This window comes from Sinocyclocheilus anshuiensis, unplaced genomic scaffold, assembly GCF_001515605.1.
Source record: "Sinocyclocheilus anshuiensis isolate Anshui unplaced genomic scaffold, SAMN03320099.WGS_v1.1 scaffold55, whole genome shotgun sequence".
NCBI classification, from domain to species: Eukaryota; Metazoa; Chordata; class Actinopteri; order Cypriniformes; family Cyprinidae; genus Sinocyclocheilus; species Sinocyclocheilus anshuiensis.
In genome coordinates this window covers 1,469,082-1,490,487 of record NW_015549647.1, presented here as the reverse complement: position 1 = coordinate 1,490,487, position 21,406 = coordinate 1,469,082, and the positions used below count along the sequence as shown (strand labels likewise).

General features: G+C 35.7%; 1 protein-coding gene across 1 annotated transcript; it reads left to right on the top strand.

Annotated features, from left to right (window-relative positions):
• Positions 1–882: 882 nt before the first annotated feature.
• On the top strand, positions 883–19,994 carry ercc3 (excision repair cross-complementation group 3). The gene is made up of 15 exons (XM_016449167.1): positions 883–1,039; positions 1,454–1,653; positions 1,914–2,150; positions 2,381–2,430; positions 3,312–3,447; positions 3,563–3,730; positions 3,923–4,127; positions 6,223–6,537; positions 8,031–8,215; positions 9,629–9,831; positions 12,238–12,334; positions 14,119–14,236; positions 14,476–14,594; positions 14,705–14,854; positions 19,574–19,994. The coding sequence occupies exons 1-15, from the start codon at positions 1,012–1,014 to the stop codon at positions 19,709–19,711; spliced, it is 2,349 nt and encodes a 782-aa protein (XP_016304653.1). The 5' UTR covers positions 883–1,011; the 3' UTR covers positions 19,712–19,994.
• Positions 19,995–21,406: the final 1,412 nt, after the last annotated feature.

The following is a 21,406-nucleotide window of genomic DNA, read 5'->3' as shown; positions in this document are numbered from 1 at the left end:
TTTAGCACGTTGCTTATATGAAACTAATTAATGTTTGTGTGAACAGACTTTTAGTTTACATCGGTTCTCAACCAGGGGCCCTCAACAAATTACCAATAAGTCCGAAAATTATTTACATGTACTTATATTAACAATTTTAATTAAAATGCTAAAAACACTAAATATAAAGATGTACAACATTAAACTGGCATCATATTTTTGAGTTTATTTGTTTATATTACAACCAGAGGTACTTATCAGCTTAGATATGACAGCCTTTAAATATTGTCTTGGAAAAAGAGGGTCAAAAGGTTTGAGAACCATTAGTCTCTTGGGTTTTTTCTGGCTGTAAGGATATCCCTGTTGAAAAAAACAGCATATGCTGGTTATTTACCAGTGATTTACACACAAGTTAATAAGTTTTGCTCATGTCTTATGAGTCAGGCACATAGTCTTATGTTTTTGTTTGCATTGATATTCAGTGTTTAATCCTGTGATGCCCAATACAGCGTCTGAAACCAGTCATGTGTCAGGTTTTACTCTTGCCTTTTCATATATAACAAATATAAAATGATAAATGTGTTAAATTGGTTAGTTGTGTGGTAAATTGGTAAACTGTGAAGTATTCTGTAGTTTTAATACACATAACGCCCTGTCATTAAATATACTTTTCCAAATAATGCTGATCTTTGGACTGTATTAAAGTGAAATAAATTCTAAATTACATTTAAAATGGCGACGGCGTTGTATTTCACCACAGTTCGAATATTTTAGTCAGTTGTTATTGGACAGTTTTTTGATCGCAGTCAGTGACGTTTGCGCGCCTGCACGTCCAGCCGGCAGGTGGCGCTACTGTTGTGGGCTGCTTTACATTTCTCAAGCGTTTTATCCGTAGAGAAAGCGCGTTCTGATCTGGACATGGTCGTGAGAGCGGTGGCGTCTCAATAAATCCTGCGTTTGCGTTTTTGTTATTAAATTGTGATTAACCATCACTGAATTCACAATAGGGGAGTGTTTTCTAGGGCTGACACTATGGGAAAGAAAGATAAGAGTGATCGAGGTAAGATGGATGAAGTATGCATTTTTAAATAGAAATTACATTATGTAATTACATATAAAGATGTACTTGATTCCCACTCAAGAAAGGGATCAAGAAAGCACTGAAATGAAACGTAATGAAAATTATGTAAAAAAAACATTGCATTCCAGGTCACACTTAAGCATTCTAGGCATTAAGTAATAGGCACTCTTTTTAAAAGTATGTTCAAATGTACATTTTTCCCAGGGGGTTAAGTGTAGATTCAGATATTGTTTCTAAATGCTGTTAACTCACATTATCACTAAAGACGCCTGAACCAGCGAGGTCTTCAGGTTCTTTTTGGAACTCATAAAGTTTAAACTAAAACCAGATCTCCAGTAGCAGGATTGATCATCACTAGTCTAAATAGCTGAAATGGTTGTTTGTTCACTTCAGATAAAAAGTCCAAGAAACGTTATTATGATGAGGAAGAGGATGATGAAGAGATGATGGGCAGTGAGTCTCAGGAGGCTGTTCCAGCAGCTGCTGGGAAGCAGGTGGATGAATCCAGCACTAAACTGGATGAGTATGGAGCCAAAGACTACAGACTACAGATGCTTCTCAAGAATGATCACTCTTCCCGGCCCCTATGGGTGGTAAGACTGAAGATCCTTGATCCTTGCCAAGTTTTGATTTTTGACCAAGTGACATGGGAACGAAAAGGGAGAATTTGAGATTTTTTGGTTTTGTTTTATTGCCTAAATAATAATTTATCACTTGGTGTAGAGATGGCTCAGGACCTATATTTTGCTTCAAATATACTGTCTTTAGTGCTGTACAGAAAGCTATATTTGTTATAATCTTAACTTGCCCAGATCTAAAGTTGAACTATCATTATCCATATGTTTGACTCTAGGCTCCAGATGGTCACATCTTCCTAGAGGCTTTCTCTCCCGTGTATAAATATGCTCAGGACTTCCTGGTGGCCATATCAGAGCCGGTGTGCAGACCTACCCATGTGCACGAGTACAAGCTGACAGCTTATTCTCTATACGCCGCTGTGAGCGTTGGCCTGCAGACCTCTGACATCGTAGAGTACCTGCAGAAACTTAGCAAGACCTCTGTGCCAGACGGCATAGTGCAGTTTATTAAGGTGTGTGTGAGCTGGCAGTGAAGTCTGTATGAACCTTGTGGGACCCATCCACACTCTTAAACCAATGCATGACTATTATTACGACTATTGTCGGCTCTAATTGCTTTGCTGCTCTTTTGTAAGTCGCTTAGGATAAAAGCATCTGGTAAATGCATAAATGTAATATAAAAATGATTTTTAAAATTTCTATGTAACAAAGCCACTAATTTACTCTCTCTCTTCTCCTGCAGCTGTGCACAGTGAGCTACGGGAAAGTCAAACTAGTCCTGAAGCACAACAGGTCAGTTCATTTTGCACAGATTTTTAGTAACTTCTTACTAAAGAAAGGTTAGAAAATGAGTTACGTAAGAGCACGTTGTAGATTGAATATTATATATACAGTCTATTGAATGATTTAGATGTCAGTTTATTATTGGACAGTGGGTGGCATTTTGAGCACAGCGGATAGTATTTAGATAAGAGGAAGTCGGGTGTTGTTTGACTGGGGATACTCTTTGGATTCACTTGAACTTGGATGTGAAGTATTAGTTTTGAATTGTAAGATTGGATGCACTTGATTCTGAATCGTCAATTGTGAAATGTAATTGTTTATTTTGGACTACCGTTCGAAAGTTTGTGGTCATTAAGATTTTTTAAGTGTTCGAAAGGAGTGTCATATGCTCACCAAGGCTGCATTTATTTGATCAAAAATACAGTAAAAACAGTAATATTGAAATATAATTCGAATTTAAAATAATTTTTTTTGAATGCTATTTTTTCAGTCTTCAGTGTCATGATCCTTGAGAAAACATTCTAATATGCTAATTTGATTCTCATAAAACACTTATTATCAATGTTGAAAAACGTTTTGCTGCTTAATATTTTTGGAAACTTTTTTTTTTTTCTCAGGATTATTTAATGAATGGAAAGTTAAAAACACAGCATTCATTTGATCATCAGTGTTTTTGTAACATTGTAAATGTCTGTCACTTTTGATCGATTTAATGCATCCTTGGCTTGTATGTTAAAAGTATTAATTTCTTGTATTACATTTTTTTTTACTGAACACAAATTTTTGGTTGCCACCTGTGAGTCCTTAAAAACTTGACTGTGCAACAATCACATGCCATTGATAGTGCAGATGGTTAAGTTTTTGTGTGTGTGTGTGTGTGTTGAGAACAGGTACTTTGTGGAGAGTGCTTTCCCTGATGTCATTCAGAGGCTCTTACAGGACTCTGTAATTCGGGACTGTCGTCTTCGGTCTGCTGAGGGTGAGGAGACTGAGCTCATCACTGAGACCATCTCTAGTAAACCAGCAGTGAGTATGAGCACAAAACATGTTGCTTGGGTGTAAACATAATGACATTAAAACATTCCCAGTGGAACAAAAGGCTCATATCTGTTACCAAAACCTGTTGTGTCATCCTGTCTAGATCTCAAAGTCTCAGCAGGACAATGGTGGTCCATCCACCTCCCAGCCTTCAGATGGGCAGCGCACAGGAAATCAGGTGCCAGAGGACATCTTCAGTTACTACGAACAGATGGATAAAGAGGAGGAGGAGGAGGAAGAGACACAAACAGTGTCGTTCGAGATCCGTCAGGTGTGTGTCTGCGCTTGAATGAGAATGTTACTTCATTGTGAATTAAAGGTTCATTTACCTTGACTGTTCCTCTGACAGGCTTGGTTGAGTTTAAACGGTTTGTGTTGGCTATCCTTTAGATTAGAGCATTCAGTGAAGACTTCATGCATATTAGTCTTATTCATTCTTCATATTTGTGCTGGCCCTTATTAGGAAATGATAGAGGAGCTTCAGAAACGTTGCATTCAGTTGGAGTATCCCCTCCTGGCCGAGTATGACTTCCGTAATGACACGGTGAACCCAGACATCAACATGGACCTGAAGCCCACCGCTGTGCTGAGACCATATCAGGAAAAGAGTCTGAGGAAGATGTTTGGGAACGGCAGAGCTCGATCTGGAGTCATCGTACTGCCTTGTGGTAAACAGTCTCTCAACATATGTACAGTGTTTGAGCCATTTCTTCCCAGAAGCCATTGATGCCTAGTCCTGGATTGTGGGGGGCTGTGCATCCACAGCCAACAAAACAGACAAGACTTTGGAATATGTAATAATGATAAAATTCAATAGTATTATTTGGGGAAAAATAACAAAATAAATATGAAATGAGCAATTTCAGACTGTTTTCCATCAATGTCTTCATTGCAGCAATTATGATATAGACTTTAGTAGTTCTGCCTCTGCCTGGATATGTGTATTAAATACATTAAATTAATACACTAATAATAATAATAATGCATTACATAATTTAATATTCATTTTCCAAAACAGGTTTTTAATCTCTAAGGTCAGTAAAGTATTTCTTTGTCATTGCCCTTTCAACATTTTCATTGGCCCCAAACACAAAAAGATTCTACATTTTCCAATTGTATGAATTTAAATTTATGACAGATTTGTATAAGTAAATTAATACATAATTTTTCATGTAAAATTGTTACATTTATTCCTTACATATATGTTGACTTTTTATTTTTATTTTTTATAGTTTCTAGCCATGCAGCCTTTCTCTCTGGTTTTATGACAGCTGTACCTTTTATAGTTTGCAGAACAGATAGCAGAACATTAAATTAAATTAAAAGTTAAAAATCACTGAATTAATAATTAAAATAAATAAAGAAAATTACTATATCTTAACAGCTATAAGCAACACACATGAACTCATTTGAGCTTAGTAATTAGTACTGTACTAGCTACATTTGATTTACCCATTACAATAGTCCCTTTAAAGTTACTGCTATCATAAAAATACACTTGTATGTAGGTTTAAAATTCTACAGAAGACACATTTAATGTCCAACAACAAATATTTTAGTAAAATGTATATTTTACTCAGAATTATTGCGCTCCTATTCGATTGCCCTCAGTCTGTTTAGTGCGCAGTCTGCACATGCGAGCAGCAGCGCTGCTCGTTCACTCGTGTAAGCCTCGCCCACTCCTGACAGCAAAATGAATATGTTTGCATGACATTCTAACATTTACAGATGAAAAAATATACTTGTGACATGTCAGTTATGCACTGAGGAAAACACAACGTCTCAAATGCATTAAACAGCACAGATATATTCGCTGTTTGCGATGGTGGATAGATTTGATCCATGATCGACATTAAGGGCTGCTTAATAATAAGCGTGCACAAATTAGTGAGATTGTGTGAACTTAATTTGGCATTTATGGAACCGCTTTAGCCCCTATTGATTTGTTAGGTTATTTCAGGTCAGGTTTTGGACTTAATCCCCGCTTTTCCTCGGGTCTCCGTAGTGTTGTGATGCGTCACAATCACGCAGCAGCAGTGATGAGAGAACACGCTTGACAAACAGTTTAGAAAGGAGAAATCAATCTGCATATTGGTCACAGATTATTGGTCACTTTCTAAACAAAAGTATAGCGCATCCACTAGTAATTATATATAAATAAATCGTGTTTTACCAATGTAAATATGTTAGAAACGATGCATCGCGATATAAATGCCAACTTGTAGCCGATGCACACTTTTTAAACCGATGCATTGTATCGTTAACTTTTTAGGCCGATGCACCAAGCGAATCGGGGAATCTTCCCATCCCTTATATACATATATATGTAATTAAGTAATTGCTAGAAACTGTACTGTTATTGTAATTACACCCACAATTCCAACACAGCTGTAAATTCATCACATTTGCTGTAAATGATAGCATTCAAAGCAAAACCTTGTTGATTGGTTTTTAATTTTTAAACCATGTTTTTATGCTATCAAGACTATCACAAGTTATTGCATTTTCTAAAAATCTAGTTTAGACAGTTAACATCATTTTACGTAGCTTTTAAAAGCTGACAACCAGAAATTGTACCTTAATACCCTAGAAAACCAAATGTTGACGTTTGCAAGGCATAAAAATACATGTACATGATCAAAGAATTTAAGATTACATTACCAGAGCAACTTGGGTTTAGAAGCTCTTTGAATGATATTATTGAGGTAAAATGAAATTAATCTATATTGAGGTCTTTTGTTGTTCTACTTTTCTGTCCCACAGGTGCTGGTAAGTCACTGGTGGGCGTCACGGCTGCCTGCACAGTGCGTAAACGCTGTCTGGTGTTGGGAAACTCCTCTGTGTCAGTGGAACAGTGGAAGGCTCAGTTTAAGATGTGGTCCACCATTGATGACTCCCAGATCTGCCGTTTCACTTCAGACGCAAAAGACAAACCCATCGGTTGCTCAGTGGCCATTAGCACCTATTCTATGCTGGGCCACACCACGAAACGCTCATGGGAGGCTGAGAGGGTCATGGAGTGGATGAAAAGTCAGGAGTGGGGGCTCATTATACTAGATGAGGTGCACACAATCCCAGGTAGGTTTAGTGTGTGAAGGTCACACACCATGACTGCTGCTTGATAGAATATCAAGTGAGAAATCATGTCATCAGTGCAATTTTTTTTTTTGGTCACTTGGATTTTCCTCATTTCACACTAGTTAGCTCACCCACTGTGAAATTTCAGTAATTTCAAGACAGACAACCAATCATAATTCAGATATAATTCAGAAAATTCAAATATTACAAAGATTTGTTTTTGGATTTTGAATGGCAAATATTTGAACAATGCAACATTTTCTTTTTGCAATCTTAAAGGGATAGTTCACCCAAAAATGAACTTTTTCAACATTTTTAACTTCAAATAGTTCATGAAGACATTATGACATTATTCATCTTTATGAATGGACATTTAATGGAATGAATATATACTTGGTTTAATCCAAGTCTTCTGAAGAGACCGAAATAATTTTATATGATAAAGAGAATTAATTTAGGCTTTTATTCAGAGTTGAACAAACACGCATGCATAATGCACATCAAATATGGTAAAGGGTTTCTGCGGGTCCTTAAAAAGTCTTAAATTTAGTTGTATCAAATTTAAGTTAAAAAAAGTCTTAAATGGTACAAGAAAGTCATAATTATGATTTCAAGAGGTCTTAAATTTGGGGACGGAAAGACAAGAATCGCGATATGGCTTAGTGTGACCATTAAACTACAGATCTTCTTTATGCACCAAGAGCTTGTAACACTTCAAAGAGAAGGGAAAAATTGAAATCGCATCATATGACCCCTTTAAATAAAGGAGCGCTGCTTTGTTCTGCCATTACCAGGGAAACCGCTGTATTTCTTCCGTTCCAAAAGCTGGCAGAGAATGAATCAGCATTTTAAAATTCTGAACATTTAAGGCAGTAAAATATTTAATGTTATTTAATGTTTAATTATTTAATGCTATTTAATGAATATAATAACTGATTCATAATAATTGTTTAAATTCAAATAATAATTGATAATTTTGACTCATCCAGTTTCTTAAAAATTGTTTATAGTTTAAAGGCTGAAATGTTAAGTTTATAATTTTATAAAACTGTATCTGACCTGTAAATCATGCTTTTTACAGTCATTTTACAGTTTAATATCTTACCATAGACATTTCCCTACCCCGCTCATATGGTATTCATTTTATTTGTGCAGGTCTTACAAAAGGTCTTAAAAAGTTTAAAATTTGAGCCTAAAAATCCTGCAGATACTCTGTGGTAAACAGAAGCAGAACCAATGAGGTTGTTCTTCACATCAAGCTCAGATATTTGTTCTTCTGTTTAAAACTGTTTTAGTCTGAATTAATTTCAGAAAATTGTGGAGAAGCAAAATTAAATTTAATATAGGAGGAATATCTTCTGATTGGCTGGAATTGTGTCGCTTAGCTCAGCATTTCACTTTCATTGAGAACAGAGAAATTATTTAAACACAAATAATATTATAATTAAATTAAAACCATATAGATTTCTGACTATTTTGTGTTTGTCTTGCAGCAAAGATGTTCCGTCGTGTTCTGACGATAGTCCAGGCTCACTGTAAACTGGGTCTCACTGCCACACTAGTGAGAGAGGATGATAAGATTGTCGATCTTAACTTCCTGATTGGGCCGAAGCTCTATGAGGCGAACTGGATGGAACTACAGAACAGTGGTTACATTGCTAAAGTCCAGTGTGCTGAGGTGAGGGTTTTTAAAATATAATTATCTTGCTGAAACAATTATGTAACAGGAAAGAAACTGAACATTTCCCCCAAAGTTACAAAAAAAGACAACAAAAGATCTTTTCATGTGCATATTTCATAATGTGAACTTAGATTGATGTCTGAACCTTGTCGAGGGTCAACAAGGTGTGTGAAATTGTGAAACACTGTGTTGGGAGGCTTTGGAGCCTTTTGTACAATCAAAATACAATACTGTTATTCAGTATTGCCTCTCATTTTTTGATCTTACTAAACAAAAAGCCCAGCAGACCCTTTAGCCACATGAGCAGAAAACCACGTGCAGATCCATGCATTGTTTACTATGCTGAGAACACCATCTTTACAAAAAAGCTCTATAAATATTAAAAACCTCCAATGCAAAGCACTGCAGGTTATTCTAAAGAAAAAATAATTTCCTTCCCTTTTATAGCCCTTAAAGGAAAAGTTCACACCAGAATTAAAATTTCCTGCTAATTTACTCACCCCCATGTCATCCAAGATGTTCATGTCTTTCTTTCTTCAGGCGAAAAGAAATTAAGGTTTTTGAGGAAAACATTCCAGGACTTCAACGGGGACCAACAGGTTGAAGGTCCAAATTGCAGTTTCAAAGGCTTCTACACGATTCCAGCCGAGGAACAAGGGTCTTATCTAGCGAAACGATCGGCCATTTTCTAAAGAAATAAAATCTTTTGAAACCTAAAAGATTTATTCCGCTAGGAAAAAAGTGGTCTTTCCAACATGATTACGTAATGCGTGAATTTGCAGACGTGCATCACAGAGCTAGTGCAAGATGAGCATTTATGGTTAAAAAGTATATATATTTTATTTTTTAGAAAATGACTGTTTCGTTAGATAAGACCCTTATTCCTTTGGCAGAGAGCCCTTTGAAGCTGCATTGTCCACTATATGGAGAAAAATCCTGGAATGTTTTCCTCAAAAACCTTAATTTTCGGCTGAAGAAAGAAAGACATGAACATCTTGGCTGCCATGGGGGTGAGTAAATTAACAGGAAATTTTAATTCTGGAGTGAACTAATCCTTTAACCACAAAATGAGTTAGGAACTTGATGAAAAGATTAAAATATTTTTTCAGTTTATTTCCTTTTTGTGTATGTAAAGATGTATAGATAAGGTTTACATGTATATAATAACTTCCATATATGTTTTTAATTAAATAGCAGCTTCATAGATTAGTGACCATGAGAGTTTGTTGGAGTTTGTCCTTTTGAGGAGCTAATCCTTGTAGCTAATTAAGCTAACTGGAGGGGTGCAGTAATCCAATGGGTGTTGTAGAAAAATGTAAAGAGTGGTGTGTATTATTTTTGTGTAAAATGTTTTCCCTTTGTGTGCTTTAGGCTTACAGTACATTTCCCTCTTGCTCTCTGTGTGTCTAGGTATGGTGTCCCATGTCTCCTGAGTTTTATCGGGAATATGTGGCCATAAAGACGAAGAAGAGAATTCTGCTCTACACCATGAATCCCAACAAGTTCCGTGCATGTCAGTTCCTGATCCGCTTCCACGAGCGGAGAAACGACAAGATCATCGTCTTTGCTGACAACGTCTTCGCTCTGAAAGAATATGCCATCCGCCTGAACAAGTAATGCCTCATTTTATTTGTGCAACATCACTTTTGCATACACCAGTGCTTTACCCCAACAACATTATGCTTGCCAATTATTTTTCTGGAAGGTTTGTTGTAGAGCTCAACAATCACTTTCAGTGTAGTCTCACGTAGCCAGACCTTCAGACTGACGGCGTGAAGGTCTGGAATTCATGGCAGCTTTCATTGGCCAAGGCCCGCCCGTGAGGCCGTTTGACCGACATGTCAAACAACCAATCACAGTTAGTTTCGTTCATCGTCACGTTTCGGGGCGTGGAAATGTCTCCACAATAACAGTGTATAAAACTCTCGGACATATTTTAAATATTCTATGCCGCGAACTTTAAATATTTCACATACTTTTGAAAATCCAGCATTTAGTTGATCCTGATAAGCGCTCGTCATCACAGTTGTAAACACGACGGCTTTCATCTTTCGTGAGGGGGTTTGGCATCATGGCATCTTTGTTTCCAGGCGGAATGTTAAAGAACGTGACACGCATGTCTACCGGAAATCCTGTATAATTCAACCAATCCGACGACAACTTCGAAACTCCTGAAGTGTTTCCACTTTTGCATCAGACGTTTAGCCAACGGTCCGTGGGCGTGACGTCTGAGGCTGAGACTACTTTCAGTGGCCTCTTGTATTTAAGGCGTATTTGTTCCTTTAATTTGCTTAATAAGCATTAAATATTTTTCAGTTAAGAGTTCTAAACTATGAATCAGCCAACCAGCCAGCTTCATGAAACATAACAGTAAAAACTGATTCAATGCAAAACGGTATTTGAAAATCTGAAAAAAGACTAAAATGTACTACAGTTCCTTTATACATGAACGAACTACTCGTTAGCCTCTTTCAAACATAAAACTTGGTAAATTACTGTAAAATTGTGGGATTGATTTTTCCAGAAAAAACTCTATATCTGCTGTTCACGCAAGCAGCTATTTTTTTTTTTGTAAAAGCAGCTTTTCCTATTGATGAGACTCTCTTGGGTAGTGCAGTCAGACCTGCCAACATGTACGCATTTTGCATAGCAGGTACGCATTTTGACCTCAATGTACGCTGGTACGATTTGTCACTCTAAACTACGCAAAAACCTGGTTACACCTCTGTCCACACGCAGTACTCAAATCAAGCAACAGCAAAAGAAGAAGAGTTTGGCCAATCAGAGCGCTGGGTTCGTTCCCCAAATAGCAAGCGGGGAGGATTGACAAATGCGTAAGGCCTATCATTAAAAAGAGATTCCCTGATTAAATGTAAGAATTTGACTCAAAAGATAATGCACACTTATAGAAAAATGGCTTTATAAAGGTAAAATGCCCATAAAAGGTAAAAATCTATTTAAAGTTATCTGACCACCACACAGAATATGAAGAATATGAACAACTTTAGGAGTCAGCTGTCCACGAAACTCCTTAAGATACCAGCATGATAAAACACTCAATCAGTTGAATGAATGACTCGATGACTCACTCATCAAGTGACTTAACTCCACTTACTGGTAGTTTAGTTGAGAAGTATGTTGAAAAATATGCATTTTTCCCCTAAAAATTTCTTATTTGTATATTCATAAATGCATTTAAAACATTAATCTCATAACATTATTTATTGCAGTTGTAATTATTGTTATTTGCAGTGTAAATTATTTAATCTGACTGGTAGCAGCCCTATAGTGTATATTGAATTTATTGATAAATTGTAATAATTTGACATGTAAGATGATGCATACATCTAAAAAGGTTAAAAATAGGCCTTTGTAAAGGTAAATATGCAGATTTAAGTATGTAAAAGCTGATAGAACACTGATGAAAATATTGCTTCAGAATAAATTGTTTACTCCACCAAAAATCTCAGTGATGCAGTTATTTTGTGGGGATATTTTGTATGGAATATTGTCTGCTGACATGAAAAGTTCACTGTATATCATAGTAATAAATACCATTTATTACAGCATTGATATTTTGTTTTCTTTTTAATTTATACACATTAAATATTACATATATGTATGTAATAAAATGTGTATTTCCATTACAGGTTTAGGTCTTAAATTTCATATAAGGTGGTATTAAATAGGTCTTAAAAAGTCTTAAATTTAACTTGTTCAAGTCTGCAGAAACCCTGTATAGGTATGTATATTTATATATAGGTATACATACCTAAGAATATGTTTAATAACATGTGGATGTACAGTAGGATTCTGCTAGAAATATGCTTTTTCTAAGTTGATACCTTGATTTTATATATTATAATGGTCACTAATAAAATCGTATCAAATTTGTAAGCATGTGAACTCCCTTGTACGAAGGGTCAGTGCGTTCTTGAACGTGCACAAGATGGTATATATGATTTTTGGTATATATGTACATATGTACAAATACATTCTCTTTTGCTCTCTCTCATCAGACCGTATATTTATGGACCCACATCTCAAGGAGAACGTATGCAGATCCTTCAAAACTTTAAACACAATCCCAAAATCAATACCATCTTCATCTCCAAGGTAAATGGCCTTCTTTTGTCCACTTTCCTGTGAAAATGTAAATTAGTATTTTAAATTTTTTGATTTTGAATTATTAACTTTTAATTTTTGAGGTGTTATTCTTAGCCTCTTTTACACAAATGAAAAAGTCTGCCACGTGTGACCATAAATAATGCTATTCAATGTAAATACCTTTTAATTAGATCTCCAAATTACTTTTACACAGTCAGAAGTTGGTGTGTTGCTGTAAATGCAAAGTTTAGCAGAGTTCAGCAGAGGTGATGGATACACTGATGTGACCCTTTAATTCCTTTCAGAACTTGACGTTCCAGCCATATTTCATGATAAACACACAGTTTTACAGATTAGGTGCTTTAGAAACGCTAATAACATTCATGTGTCTAAGATGTGTTATGACCTGAAAAAAAAAACTTTTTTTGCATAAATCATTTAACAGAACAATCACTCTGCTGCTGTTTAAAACATCAAACATCTATATATCTTTAAAATTCTAGCAGACTAAACGGTACATTTCTGAATGTTGTCATGAGTAAACCCTTGTGTCCACAAGTCATGGTAAAGTAAATCAAACAATAAATAACCTGTCATTATTTTGGTGATGTTATGCAGAAATTACACACTTAATTTTAATTTATATGAAAAAATGTATTACTCATTTTACATATGCCATACTTTTTGAGCAGTACCAAGAGAACAAACTTCCAACAAAATATTTGGCATTAAAAAAATTTTTTTTTTTACATTTTGCATCCAACAAAGGTTTTGACGGTGTCTAATTAATTGAGGCACTGATTTCAGGAGTGCTGGGATGCTGTTCTGACTTCATTAACTTTACATTCTACCCTAATGCAAATGTTTGAAAATGATTTAGTGGGAAACATGATGCATGTGTGCTGATATGATTGTCCTCAAAAGTCAGGCTATTCAAATAAGATAAGAGTATCTCCACAGAAAAAGGTGGCAGGCAGGACTGTGAAAAGATGGTATGTAATAGGGACAGTGCGTGCATTTTTTTATAATAAAGCAATAAGCCCCAAGAAGCCGTGGTTTACAGTACATTTATACGAAGTGGCGCGAAGCGGAGTGCCTAAAACCCCCTTAGCTGTTATAAATTCACTGTAAACCACGGTTTCACGGGGCTTATTGCTTTTATAAAATGGTTATTCCATATACGTAGTAAGGTTTCACAAAATAAAACAGTAAATAAAGTGTAATGATATTAATAAAAAGTAATAGAACCAGAACTATCCGTTTTATAATAATGTTGATGTTGTAGATGTTCTAAAAAGCCTTTGAATAACCAAAAACTACAATTGCAAAGAACACCATATGTATTAAAAAAACAAATTTCTTTAAAAAAAAAGTTCATATGCATCTTTTTTTATCTCCATTAGGTGCAGCATTCCGTCCTGTAGACAACACCAACAAAATTTGTTCACTCAAGTAATATCACAGAATAGCATTTATCTTAAACTACATTTTTTTTTTTTTTTTTTTTTTACTCCAGGAAATTAAGGATTTATTAGTATATTTACTAAACTAACTTAAAGGCTTCAAATCATATTTTTATAGTGTGTTACATTCTGAAATGTAACAATACGCCAAGGCGATCTTGTGTTTCTGGCATTAGTTTTCTCAAATGTTCACTTCTATCTGGTTTCACATGAAAGATTTAGGCATTTAGTTTTTTACAGTCCTATTTAGCAGGTTTGATTGGCTGTCTTCCTCTTCTTCAATCTTCCTCTTCCATTCTTATGCTTTCTCTTGTTTTCTTCTTCTGTCAGGTAGGAGATACGTCATTTGACCTGCCAGAGGCAAACGTGCTAATCCAGATCTCCTCTCACGGCGGTTCTCGTCGTCAAGAAGCTCAGAGACTGGGCAGAGTGCTGCGAGCCAAGAAAGGTAACCGGCCATTGGAAGTCAATTGACGTTGAACATCATTATGGGATATCTGGATAGAACATTTTAGTTTTATTTGATGTTGTATATTGATATAATACATGCTTTCTGAGATCATCTAGAACTTCTAGTGAAGAAATTACGATGCAATATTTTTGGATTAATTTTTAATTGTTATGCAACAAAATTTCAAATCAAATCTGTACATAAAACTGACCTGTCATAATTTTTTTTTTGCACAGGTATGGTTGCAGAGGAATACAATGCTTACTTCTACTCACTCGTCTCTCAGGACACACAGGAAATGACTTATTCCACCAAGAGACAGCGCTTCCTGGTGGACCAGGGATACAGTTTCAAGGTTTCAAGGCCATACTTGAACTGCAAACACCTGAATTTGATTATGCTGATTGGAAATGGTAGCCAGTACGCTGAGTGTCAGTCTGTCACATTCTTGTTGTTTCTTTTTAGGTGATCACAAAGTTGGCTGGGATGGAGGAGGAAGACTTGATGTTTTCCTCTCGTGAGGAACAGCAGCAGCTCTTGCAGAAGGTTCTGGCAGCATCTGATCTTGACGCAGAAGAGGAAGTTGTGATGGGAGACGTGGGAGGGAAGCCGCAGGTATCTCCACTCGTTTTTGTTCCTCTCTGCTGCCTCATTTGTTTGCTAGGTGTGAGTTGCTGTTTTGATCTTGATTATTAACCACAGAAATTACAAACACTGGTCTCCGGTCAGATTTAAAAGAATGGTCACCCAGAAACAAAAAATTAGTCATTTACTCTTTCTTCTGCGGAACATTAAGGAGCAGTATGTTTATGCAGTTTTTTTTTTATGTAAAGAAAGTGAACAGAGATTGAGACTTGTCAAGATCCAAGGCTGAAAAAAAAAAAAAACATTAGTCAGTATAACGTGCGTGCAAATTTAAAATTACTTTTATATTTCCAGTTGTCGTTTTTAATTTTGGTTATATTTTTAGTCATTTTAAGCGCTATTGTAATTTTTATTCTTTAATATTTAAAAAAAAAAATAATAATAATAATTTATTTTTTTTAATTTCAGTTAGTAATTTTAGTACTTAAACTTATTTAAATTAGTTGCCAACACAGCAATTTAAATTTTCGTTTAGTTTGTTTTTCATCTAATATTTATTTTATTTTTTAATTTATATTAGAAATTTTAGATTTAGTTAAGAATAATGACACTGCTCTCACCTTTGGTATTTTCAGATATGGCAGTTCTTGTCTCTCACAAATTTGTACGGTCAGAATATGTGAACGGTCAGATGCAAATTGACTACTGCAATGAAGAGCAAAATTTTCTATTTAAATTTCAGTCTATTCCTCACACAAAACTATTCAGGGTTTCCGCGGGGTCTTAAAAAGTCTTAAATTTAGTTGTATCAAATTTAAGGCCTTAAAAAGTCTTAAATTTGAAATGGCGTCGGCAGCAGTGAGAGGTCGGGCAGGTGCTGGCTCGCTGCTATCAAGCCAACAGTTTCCTAAAAATGTTGTTCATAGACACTTTTTTCGAAGTAAGATTATTTTATGGACTATGTTCTATGTTGTGGCACTTGTAGTCAATTCGGTACGACCGTGTATGGAAATCAATCAAGCTCAGTATACAGAAAATGTGATCACCTGTTCAAATTACTTGGTGCTTCCTTCGTACCTTGGATATATCGGCAAATCTTTGCCTGTTGGACAATTTGCATCTTATCGCAGTATTCTTGATTATGGGAAGGCGATTATTCCAACTGTCACATCGAAAAATGATGTGATAAAATGTAAACCATCAAAATTGTTGAGGAAACTTTCTGGATACCTGCTTTTTACGCTGTTGCTTGCGGGAGATGTGCATCTGAATCCGGGCCCACGTGCGGACGAGATGGGCCAAGATTGGCACCATCAAACTACATTTGCTGGGAGTGTGTATCAGCGTTCGACTTTGGAGGATATTACCTTGGGATATGGTCATTCTATTGACGGTGATTCGCCTACTGTGGATGTTGGTCAAGTGGGTGAGTCCTTCGTTGATCTAACACCGGTGACTACATTTCAGGCCGGCGTTCCATCAGGCGATGTTCCATCGGCTATATCAAACCATGTGCAAAGGACTACATCAATATTACTGAATAAATCAATGCGCAAGATAAATCCGGCAATCATAAAGCATCGTTGTTTTAAGCTTTTTAGAACAGTAAATCATGCTCGTATTCTTTGGGATTGTCGATCGAAACCAAGTGGAATACTAGGTGGACATTTAAACATTCGAAGTGTTATTCCCAAAAATGATCAAATACACCATCTTTTACATGAATCAAATTTGGATTTTTTATGTTTATCAGAAACATGCTTGCATGAAAATGCCCCTGCTGATATGTTAAATGTGTGTGGTTATCAAATGTATAGACGAGATCGAATAGATGGAAGGGGTGGAGGTGTGCTATTTTATGTTAAGGATAGTATAAGATGTGAGCAATTTCAGTGGTCTTGTATGAACGAGATAGAATGTATTGGTCTTAAATTAATATTGTCTGAGCAAATGTCATTTGTTGTAATTGGAATTTATAGACCACCATCTGCTAATTTAATTTGGCAAATTTTAGATATATTAGGAATAATTTAACCACTGAGGCCTCAAAGTTATACATTAATGCTATGATTTTTTCACATATGAATTACTGTCTCACCAGTTGGACACAGACAGGTGGGACTATTTTGCAATCAATAGAAAGACTCTATAAGCAGGCTTTGAAAATATTGGATAAAAGGTCTAATTCATATCATCATTGTGAAATTTTAACTAAATATGGGTTTTTAAGTTGGGAAAATATGATTAAATTTGCAGATATTTTACTTGTGTTCAAAATTTTGCATGGTTTGGCTCCGCTCCCACTTAATAAATTTATCAGGAAAAATTTGAATTCTTTTACTAGAGCCACTACTAGAGGGGACTGTATAATACCATATAGAAGAAGTACTTTTGGGCAATCAGTATTTTCTTATAGAGCAGTACATACTTGGAATACTATACCCATAGAATTAAGAAATATTACATCTCTTGCTCCTTTTTCTGAATCGGTAAAAGGGTGGTTACTGGATAATCAAATATGTCCTCATAATTTGAAGTAGTGTGTTTTTATTTTTTTTATTTTTTTTATTTTTTTTTATAATTGTATTCTGGTTTTTGTAATATGTTTGTTTCTGCTTGTGGATTACTGCAGATGAAAGAATAAACTAAAGACTAAATCTGGCACATTTACATAGTAGACTTGTTTTACTCATGTTAATTAATGTGTATTGTCCCTTTTAAATAAAATTTAAAAATAATAATAATAAAAAAATTGTACAAGAAAGTCTTAATTATGATTTCAAGAGGTCTTAAAATTGGGGACGGAAAGACCAGAATTGCGATATGGCTGAATGTGAGGATTAAACTTCAAAAGGCTATGATTTTATTGAATAAACACAAGCGCTGCACGTTCAAAATCCGGTGCTGCTCTGCTTTGTGTTCTGCCGTTACTGTGGAAACAAACGCTCCACCTGCTGGCAGAGAATCTGTTGTTTTGTTCAGAGTTCAGACCAATGCGAAAATCGACCCATGTTTTTACCCTGCAAACACGCAGAGCTTTAAATGTGAACTGGTAGATCGATAAGAAGATAATGCATTTTAAAAATCTAAACACAGGGGTGTGCGATATGTATGGTCTGCGATAATATCATAATTGTTGTTTTAACGATGTGCGATTTGATGATACGAGTATATCGCGAAAAGCAAACACAACACCTACAAAGTTCACGCATTAGGTGATGGAGTCTAGTAGGTTAGACTAGTGCGCGTGCGCATTTAGAGTGCGTTCTTTCACTGCATGAATCAGTCTTATTAAAATGCATTTAGAATTGTCACATAATTTAAGATATGGGGCAGAAAATGTATATATTTAAATCATTTAATATAGTTAATATCACACGAAGAGTGCCATTTTTTTTCTCCAAAAGTAAGCATGATTACAAATGGGACATTGATTTTATACTACAGTTCAATAAACATGTAATTAATATTCAGCTGTCCACGGTAGTCCTTAAGATATCAGCACAATAACACACTCAGCAAAATATCATTTAATTATTGTTATCGATAAAATCCCAGAAAATTGAGATATCATTTTTTTTCAATATCGCACACACCCATAATTTGTCATTTAATTGATATAATAATTTATTGATAATAATTGTTTAAATTAAATATTAAGTGACTTACGTTTTAGACACCATCTATTTCTCCAACAAAAATCATTTCAAACACAGCAACAGCGCTGTTTTGCGTCTCTGAGCAACAGGACGGTGTTTAGTTTCTGAATGAATCAACCGTTTAAATTAGGGCTGCATGATAAATTGCATGCGATATTTAATGCGCATCTTGTCAGTAAAGACGGTTCTGTAATCAGCGGTAAATCTCCATCACCTGCGTATCAAAAAATTCAGGAGTCAGCTGTCCACGGTAGTCCTTAAGATATCAGCACAGTAACACACTCAGCAAAATATCGTCTAATTATCGTTATCGATAAAATCCCAGAAATTTATCGAGATATAATTTTTTTTGTCAATATCGCAGACCCCTAATTTATTTAATTTATATAATAATTTATTGATAATAATTGTTTAAATTAATATAATACTTTTGACTCATCCATTTTCTTAACAATGGTTTAAAGGCTGAAATGTAAAGTTTATCATTTTATAAAACTTTGTTTTTGTGAAAACTTGTATCTGAATTGTAAATTATGCTTTTTACAGTAATTTTATAGTTTAATATGGTACTATAGACATTGCCCTACCCCGCTCATATGGTATTAATTTTATTTGTGCAGGTAAATTTGAGCTTAAAAATCCTGCAGAAACCCTGCTATTGTATGGCTTCAGAAATCAAAGAGTGGTATGAATTACTTTTATGGTGCTTTATGTCAGTTTTGGATCCTAACAGCCTCAGTCTCCATTCAATTTTCTATGAAAACAGTAGAATAGAAAAACATAGAAAACCGCTTTCTTCAAAATTACTTCTTTTTTTTTTATCCTACGGAGGAAAGAAAGTCAGAGGTTTTGGAATGACTTGGTGAGAAAATGAAATGTTCAGGTAAACTGAGAACCAGCCAACCATTTTAGTTCTTCATCCACATGCCCTCAGCCTATCGCCTTTCTGCTTATGGTTTATAGTGTTGACGTGCATTAAAGCATTCTAAGGAGTGGGTTAATCTGTGTTTGTGTCAGAATGATTTATGTTAACCTGCTTAACGTATCAGTAAGGATTGTCTTTATTTTTTTAATTGACCCATTTCTATAGTTTTCTCGTCGTATGGGAACTATGAGCTCCATGTCTGGTGCAGATGATACAGTCTACATGGAATACCAGACGTCCCGCAGTAGCAAGTCTTCAGCCAGCAAGAATGTCCATCCTCTGTTTAAACGCTTCCGCAAGTGAACTCACTCACGGCCCGGTGATGCACTGTCAGCATCTGGAGACACCAGGCCCAAACAACGCACTTCCTGGGACGGCCAGCATCTTAATAAAAGACAATTCATGGCTGCTTGTCTCAGACAGAGCCATTTAAAGACAGCGAGAATGAAGCAAAACTGCTGTCATTTCAGAAAGATTCAAGAATCTAATATGTATAGTATTATAAACAGGATGTGTGTAATTATAAGAATGATTATTTTTGAATTTGTTGTGAGAAACTGAACTGTAAAGAATTAAGAAGTTGTACAGTATGTAAAAGCCAAAACCTGTTTTTGAAATGTACTGGTAAACCTTTTTTTCCAATAAAACATACTTTGGTAACTAACAAGACTCTATACATTTATATTAGTGCATTACGTACCTCAGTGAACAGTGTTTACAGCATGTATTGATCTAATTTTCATTTATTAAGATATTGTTAGTTCATCATGCATTAATCAACATTAATGTATACAAACCTTGGGGAAAACCCTTGGGAGAAACCAGGATCAGTCGGGGGGGCCAGTTCTCTTCTGGCCAGACGAAACCAGCATGGCGTGGTTTAATTCCAGGCTGCAACACAGGTCATATTGTGCAGAGGACTCGTCTGGTTCCCGTGGTCTTGTGCTGATGGTCGTCGAGGTGACGAGGTCTTTGCAGGGGATCTGTCTCTGGGGTGCATCTAGCTGACATGGTCTACGCTGACATTCAGGGCTGTAGAGGTTGTCTCTAGGTGCTGATCCACCATCTGGGCTGGATACGGACTGGATCCGGGTGACTGCAGTGACCATCTGATCTGGATACAGACTGTCCATTTTTGGGTGAACTATCCCTTTAAGTATTATTTTGGGCTATATTTAAAGGCAGCATTTTTTAAGAAGCGTAGTTATTTTTAGAACTAATTTTTTAGAAGTTCCACTTTCATTGTCGTTCCAAACCTGCATGACTTTCTTTTGTTTTATCACTGAGGCGATCTTTAAAATATCTTATGTTTCACAGAAGGAAAGTCATACAGTTTTGGAAGGACACGGTGGTGAGTAATTGATAGATATTGTTTTTCTTTGAGATATAGGGTGGAAGTAAAGCATTTGTCTGTTGTTTGTTTTTTTCCACAATGAACTTAGGTGATCTCTTGTGCCTCCAAATGTAACCCTCTTCTCACAATGGTGCTGAAGGAAACCCACTTAATGTGATTTGCTCAATCATATAATCCTCTAGTCTCAAACTAGGAGAAATCCAGGATCCCCATTCATCTTAATACCCGAATTTGTAATCTTGTTATGGATGGATATTAAAAGAACAAGCCTCATATTCTTCAGTGTACAAACCAGTGAAAGGCAGAGTTGGGTTTTTTAGTTTGTGTCCAAGGCGATTTAAAGCGACTTCCAGCTCATTGAAATGTTATCTTTTGAATTAAACCTATTGTTTTGGTGTTTTTACCACCAGTTGAGCTACAGGAACATACAGATGATCCGTTTTAAACTGATGCTCTTGATTCATCACTTCATATATACAATTTTGCACATTACATACTAATGCCATCCTGCCAGTTGATGTTTCAGGTGCATTTCCTGTGGTTTCCCCTCAAAACAAACTAGTTATTTGTTCAGCAACTACCTCGACACATTGATTCAATAACTAATGTTGTACAGACACATAGGTAGTTAATATGACCGTATT